General features: G+C 31.3%; 1 protein-coding gene across 1 annotated transcript; it reads right to left on the bottom strand.

The window, feature by feature from the left end:
- Window positions 1–6,435, bottom strand: LOC113772937 (trans-cinnamate 4-monooxygenase-like). The gene is made up of 3 exons (XM_027317434.1): window positions 5,636–6,435; window positions 1,710–1,843; window positions 1–845 (listed from the first exon to the last, which is right to left on the bottom strand). Exons 1-3 carry the CDS (start codon window positions 6,418–6,420, stop codon window positions 247–249), a joined length of 1,518 nt encoding a protein of 505 aa, XP_027173235.1. The 5' UTR covers window positions 6,421–6,435; the 3' UTR covers window positions 1–246.
- Between the last annotated feature and the right edge of the window lie 1,580 nt (window positions 6,436–8,015).

Below are 8,015 nucleotides of genomic sequence, written 5' to 3'. Positions count from 1 at the left end.
TGAAACGGTAAAAAGTTCAGAAAGTTAAAACGTAATGGGCTGTAGGCATGCTGTTCTTTGACTTCGGTAATGCTTATATCAGATCCTGAATTGTACGACAGATTTACGGTAAAAATACGTCTTTGCGAATACAAAAAGGATTGTGAACGAATGTCTACAAAGTAAAAGAGTTTCAAAATCACACACTGACAATTTTAAAATGTAATTTGCAATAAACCCGATTTTATCACAAAATTACAATCACGTCTAGAGGGATCTTGGCTTCAAGACAATGGTGGAATGCTTCAAAATTTGCAAACTGAATTGGCCACCTTTTTCTGCGGTATCAATCTTGGATTGCCCTGGAGGAGGCAACAGCTCAAAATTCTGCACCAAGTGTCCCAAAGTGATAGCAAGGATTGGCAATGCAAGGATGATTCCAGGGCAGCTTCTCCTACCAACACCGAATGGAAGATATCGGAAGTCGTTGCCATTGGCATCAACCTTAGACTCCTCTTCCAAAAACCTCTCTGGTCTGAACTCCTCAGGCTTCCTCCAGTTCTCTGGGTTGTTTGCGAGCCACCAAGCGTTGACCAAAATCTTGCTCTCGGCAGGAATATCATACCCGCCCAGCTTGGCTTCATTGAGGTTCATGTGAGGCACCAAAAGAGGAACTGCCATTCGAAGTCGGAGGGTCTCCTTGACCACTGCCTGAAGGTATTGTAGTTTGTGGGTGTCGGGTTCAGTGACTTGCACACCAGGTCCAAGCACGGTATCAATCTCTTGTCGCAGTTTCCTCTGGACTTGTGGGTGGTTTACCAATTCCGCAATGCCCCATTCAATTGACCACAACGTTGTCTCAATAGCTGTTCATGAAAAGTTATTTAGTACTTTAAAGTCGTCGCAGAGTTTCAAGTTTGGGAAAGTAAAAATCTCAAGAGTGTCATCTGATCTTTTTTCAATCATGCTTTGATGTTCTACTCCTTTCATCAAATTTCATTTCAGGCAGAAGGAAATCATATTGTGGGCATAAAGATGAGCAGAATTCTTTATAGATTTGTAAAGCACTCCTAGTAAAGTAGTGATTCCAGTCCAAGGTTGCACCATTCAAGGCATAAATCAAAGTAATTATTGAAGAAGGTAGATTACACTAACTAATAATAAAGTACGTTAAATAAAGGTATTTAGAGAAGGTAAAAGTTGAATACATTCTTCAATTAAAAAGTGTACTATTATTTGGAATGAATTAAAAAAATAAAACGAGATTATCAAAGTGAGACAGACAGAGAAGCATAACTCTGAAATTAATGTTCGCCTTTTACTTCTAACTAAGAAACCTTTTTTTTTTTTTCAGAAATGGTGAATGTTGGCATAAAAATGTGGCAGGATTGCTTCATGTACATGATCTTTATCCACTACTACAGTCTTTTACAGGCGGAAACACTAAAAAGGTATACCAAACCTTAGTTACTTATCCAGCAATTCGTCAACTCCAGCCGAAAAGGTTTAAATAAAAAGTGGTTCATAATCATTGGATTTCATTTACTTGCACGTTTGGTGGTTGGTGGCTGATAGGATGCTTCTATTAGTGCGCTACTGCTAATATAAACTAATGGCCATCTAATCTAAGATGAAAGGGCGCTTATCCAAATAAAACAGTTCATAAAAAGATCCAAACTGGGGCTGGGTAACATCGATGAAAAAGTCAATGAAGTGAGAAGTTAACCTACCGGCAACATTGATGTTTTCCACAATGTAAAGGACATTGTCCTCGTTAATCTCTCCCTTCTGCTGTGCTTCAAGAATATGATCAATGGCACATTTTAGGCTGTTGCTGTCCATGCTTGTTGCGCTTGCAAGCTTCCTGCAACCCAAAAATACAAAGTAAGAAGCCAAGCTATTAAGACTATGACTATTCATTTGATTCCAGTTTGTGCTGCAAAACAAGGCAGAACGAAAAAAAATGGAAAACTAATAATCATACTTCATTTCGGTTTGTTGAAAAAAAAAATAATACAAATCATTCCTAAGATGCTTTCACAGGTCAGAATCCAGAAACTCCTAAACTTTTCTTTATTTATTAGCACATCTCCAGAAAAGGGTTTTCCCTAAATACTGCATCAATCATATATATACTCTATCCAAATAATACTTTACAGTAATTATTCCAAATAATAATAATATATCCTTAGTTAATCTAGGAGACTTTAAAAAAAAAAAAAAGTGCTACTTATGTTAATCGAAGGAAAAGTCTGAAGTAACGATCGTTATGATAACGAAACTGTTTTTACCTGATATAACAGGTAAAAACACTTTTAGCGCCATTTGATTACCTATTGGACAGGTCACCTGAATAAGATAGTAACTAAAAATTTCGTTAGTAAGTTTTACATAAAAAATAGTAAGTTAACTCAATAAATTAGTAACTTTTATGTCTCAAAAAGTAAATTGGAATAAATATGGAACTTACTTTATTTTGAGGTAAATTACTACTCTATATCTGAAACTTACTTTTTGGAGAGTAAACTTAGTTCAAGTAATAGTAAGTTTTTATAAATTAATAGTAAATATTGTTGATAGAATAGTAAATTTGGTTAGTGGTCAAAACTTACTAGTTTGTGGTATAAATTTACTATTTTACGTAAAAAACTTATATGAAACAAGTATTAGGAAGTTTATTTGAAATAATGTTAAGATTTTTTATTAATGATTGAAACTTAGTATTATAGTTAGTAATTACTCGTAATGTAAATGTATGATACACAATTGTACGTATCATTTATAAATGTTACATGTTTTAAGTATTTTAAATATACTATGAAAACTATTTTTTTTTTGCACATGACCTTACAAAATATGTAAGAATAATTTGTCATATTATAAATTTTGAATTATTTTTGAATTTGTGAAAGATTAGAAAGTTTGGATGACAATAACAACAAATCGTTCGAGTTATATATAGATTTGCACTTATTTACAAATCACAATTTCCATATATTAATACCTACGAATTTAATAAAATGGTAAAGTTTTAATAAATTTATTTACTGGGTCACAAGTATAAAAGTTAAAGTTGTATTATAATAACAACAAATCTTTTGAGTTGTATATAAAATAGCACTTACTTATACATCACAATTTTCATATATTAATGCCCATGAATTTAATAAAATGGTGAAATTTTAATAAATTTATTTTCTGGTCACAAGTATAAAAATTAAAGTTGTATTAACGTAGCATAATCTTTGAAAATTATAGTAAAATTACCCATATGTTAAGTTTTGTGACTTTCAAACGTACTTTGTATCATTTACATTATGGATTTGTATCCATATTTTTTTATAATCAAACTCATTTTTTATTGGCAAATGGCATGTAAATTATTATAAAATGTCATTTTATAATAATCATAATTTTTTTATAGATGAATGTTATGTAAACTGTTAAAATTATCAATTCACAAATGACTAAATCTGACTATTTTATGGCATATATTTGTCTAATTGACTAAAACATTACTATAATGATGTGCACGTTGATTGTTGAATTGAAATTTCCTTTATTAGTAGTACAAGTTCTTCTAATCAAAGCAAAATAAAATAAAATATCTTTTCCTTTGTATGCAGTAGTTATGCTTAGCAGAAAATTGTTAAACCATTTTTACAATGCATAATTTCTCCTAAAATTAGTAACATTTTCTAGACCTCTAACTTTGTCAATAATACTAACCACCGACATGTAGATAATCTTAAAAGCAAAAGCCATCAATATGACGAAAAAAGAATATTTTTGTGCTAAACGAAAAAAATTGCAATTCTATGTAGAATCGAAGAAATTCATCATGAATGATAATGAATTGCAAAGTTATCACATTTCTAATTTTATATGCATCCAGAATTTCACGCAACATTACTTTAGAGGAATTTTTCTTTTTTACACTAAGGATCCAATCCCAATCTCTATATCTCTTTTTTTTTCTTTAATCATTAAATGGGGTCAAAGTTGTTAGCAGTAAAATACTAAATCAATTTAATTCCATTTCAAGTTCTAGTTAATTGTATACTAATATTTTACACCACAATCAATTGAGCATCAATTTCCTTTATTTCCGTAGCTATTATTTTTTTTATTACTTAAGTTAAATATTTACATATAAAATAATAGCAATAGAATGCCAATCCTCGGATCAATGGAACTTCAATTATTGTTAATAAAACTAATTTTGCATTGATAAAAATTAGTCTACAGAATGAAAAGTCAATGGCAACAGTTGCTAAAATATAGCAGTTTTTAATTATGGGAAAATAAACAACTAAGTTCCCAAAATATTTCACTTTTATTGTTTAAAAAATCTCAACTTGTTGACTAAATTCAAAATAATTCTATTGTCAAAAATATTTTTCCTCAAATTAACTTTAATGATTAGATATGAGATACAAATATGGTAAAATATCCCTCATACGTATGTCGTGGATATTTGAGACTTTTACTAAAAAAAAAAATTGTTGTTAAAATAACATTGTATCATAGTGTATTAATTATTTTAGGACCATTTTATACGTGAACTAAATTTAATTGAAATTATACAATAGATTATATATGCATGTGATTTTCATTTATAATTGTTGGATCCCATTTTTATGAACAATCTCCCAAGGAGAAAAGTCTAGATCATACTGATTTTCTTATATTAATTGTTATACTAATTTTGTCATTTTTATTATTATATTATTTCTCATGTTGTTTGGGCTTTAACTCTTGTTATTTCTTGTGTCCCAGATGTAAATTTATTAAAACTTTATCATCTTATTATATTCATAGGTGTTAAATTATAAAAATTGTGATATATAAACAAGTAATATTCTATATATAACTAGGAAGATTTGTTGTTATTGTTATCCAAATTTGCAAAATTTTCAAAAATTGAAAATGGTTAAAAACTTATAATACAACAAAATTTTATTGCATATTTTACGAGATTATGTTGAAAAGTCAAACTATTTTTCATAGTATTTTAAAATATATAAATAAAAGAATTTTAATTATACCTATAATAATGTATTATACAGGTATATTATGAGTACTTACTAACTAAGGTACTAAGAATTAATCATTAATAAAACATCGTATCATTATTTTAAATAAATTTCCTAATACTAGTTTGAAATATGTTTTAAAGTAAAATAGTACATATGTCCCATAAATCAATAAGTTTTGATTATTAATCAAATTTACCATGTTATCAGTAAGAATTACTATTTATGTATAAAAACTTACTATTACTTGAATTAAACTTACTCTCTAAACAGTAAGTTTGGGATATAAAATAGTAATTTATTTATTTAAAAAGTAAGTTTAATATTTATTTTAATTTACCTTTTGAAGTATAAAAGTTACTAATTTATTACTGTTAACTTACTATTTTAGATGGAAAACTTACTTTTTTATTTTTAAATATTATCCTATTTAGGTGGATAGGCCTATTAAGTAATCAAATGGTCGCTAAAAGTGCAACCACCTATTATATCAGGTAAAAAATTGTTTCGTTACCTTAACTGTCGTTACTAAAGCATTGTCCGTTAATCGAACTACATTAGATCAATGGAGTTTCAGATAAGTAATGTATGAAGAGAAAAGTTCAGAAACTAAAACTTACTTCCTTTCGTCAACGAAGTGATCCTTGAACAGCTGCAGTCTCCTCTCCTTAACCTCCTTACAGATCTTCAAGTAACCCCTCAAGAAAGGCCTCAAGATGGGAATGAAATCACCGTAATTATATTCGAAGCTCTGAGCCAGCCTACTCCTCTCTCCGTTCAAAGCCTTAAGCTTGTTAAACAGAGGATCATCCTCGCTCTCAAATCGGTAATCAAACATGATTCGGTACATATTATTGTACATCATGAGCTGCAACCTCCTCCTCAAGACAATCCCATTGGTGGAGGATTCAGGGTTCTTCTTAACATCCTCCACGACACGGGCAACCTCTGCCTCCCAACCGTGTCTATACTGCTGAACAACTTTGTTAGTAAAAAAGGGGACAGTCATAATCCTTCTCATCTTCCTCCAATGCTCGCCGTAGACGGTGAAGACCATATCCTGGCCTTTGCCGGTGAATATATCAAACACCACATTTCTGGTGCGGGAGCCGAACTCCACCCCCTGGGTGTGCAAGACATCTTTGGCAAGTTCAGGGGATGATACCACCACAAGATTGCGCTGGCCCATTCTCAGAAGGAAGATTTCTCCAAATTTCTTGGCGTAGTCAGTGAGGTTGCGGTGGTTCAAATCATCACCAACTTGTAACCAGTTTCCGAAAATGGGAACTGGGATTGGGCCTGGAGGCAGCTTGAATTTCTTGCCCCGTAATTTAGAAACAACGATGGCAACTATGATGGCTGCAAACAGTCCCAAAAGGGTCTTCTCTAGCAGGAGAAGATCCATGACGGTTTGTGTTGGAATCAACTGAGAGTGGGAGGTTAGGTTTGGTTTGGTTTGGTTGAGTGGGTTGGGTGATGGAGTGGGATCGGTGCCGGAGTGACTATAATTTATAGCAGGGGGGGCAGTTGTCTAATTGTTTTTTTTTTTTTTTGTGGTTTCTTTTTTCAATAACGACAAGTGTTACAATCGCAACGGATCTTCTGTTCCATATCCTGTGTCATTCTCTGTCCCACTTTGTATTATATTACTATTTCTCCTACATAAATATCATGTTTTAGTTCTTTTTTGTTTCCTTAACATTCAATAACTATTAGTTGAATAAAAAATAAATACAACAGGTTCAAAAAAGTAATATATAATAGAAAATTAAAAAATACAGTAGAAAATTCATTAAAAAAAATCTCATTTTTTATGCATTTTGATCTTTTGAGTTTGTTAAATTTTGTGTATTACTTAGTTAATAGCTATTGAATGTTAAGGAAACAAAAAAGAATTAAAACATGACATTTATATAGGAGAAATAGCAATATAATACAAAGTGAGACAGAGAGTGGCATAGGGTATGGGACAGAAGATCCGTTGCATGTTACAATTAGTTTGCCAAAATAATTACGCAAAGTGTAAGGCCTCAAATGTTCATGCCATAAATGTGGAAACGTGGCAGAATCAGACCGAATTGACGAGGGCTCACAAGCCTTTAGCAAGGAAGGAAAAAGGACCATTGCCGCCAATATAGGCCTTGTTTGTTAAACAAGTTTTTTGTCAAATTTATCTGTTATAATTTTTTTAAAAATTTTAACTACAGTAATCTCAAAAAATATTTCAAAGTTTTTAAACTATATACTTTAAAATATTAAAAAAAACGCACTTCAAAATTTTTTTAAAAAACTTCTGTAATCAGTTACAGTAAAAATTTAAACAAACACTTAAAAAATTTACTTGTCAAACGGGGCCATAAGTCGAGATAAGGACCGACTGCTTCCTTGTAAAGGGTTGTGCATTCGAATCTTGTTGTCGGTGTAAGCATTTTATTGATGAATGAATTCTAAAAACTCCTATAAGTGACTTTAGTTTCAAAGGCATGATTTGACTCATAATGATAATAGGAGTCGAACTCGCTTGAATTTTTTCCTACCAAGTAATGCACTGTCTAATTGTCTACAAAAAGCTTGTTCAACAACAAATAAATGAGCAAGTGATGCTTTTTTTTTTTTTTTTGCAACTTCACCATTTTGTATGAATGACAAGGAAGCACTTAAAATCAAATTTTGAGTTATTGTATCGTTTGACATAATTCTAAGACATAACTTTTATCTAACCAGGTACACATCATTGTGGGAAAAATTATTTCATCATCATATGTAACACGTCCTAAATAAGTACTGCCCTACTATTTGTATAAGGTTTCTGTTGAACCAAAACAGGTTAATCCTACGTCCCTACCACTTTGGACATCCACTCATCAGGAATTGAATACCCGTAACGTTTAACTCACAATCTACCGATAGTTTTCCTGCTATTTTACCGCAGGCATGTACAATCGCATAGCATTTGATAGCATAAAAAGGATGTGTCAGACATATCTTCACGCGGGAATA

The sequence above is a fragment of the Coffea eugenioides genome, chromosome 6 (genome assembly GCF_003713205.1).
Source record: "Coffea eugenioides isolate CCC68of chromosome 6, Ceug_1.0, whole genome shotgun sequence".
NCBI lineage: Eukaryota > Viridiplantae > Streptophyta > Magnoliopsida > Gentianales > Rubiaceae > Coffea > Coffea eugenioides.
The sequence above is the reverse complement of the archived record's forward strand: the minus strand, read 5'-3'. Positions and strand labels throughout refer to the sequence as shown.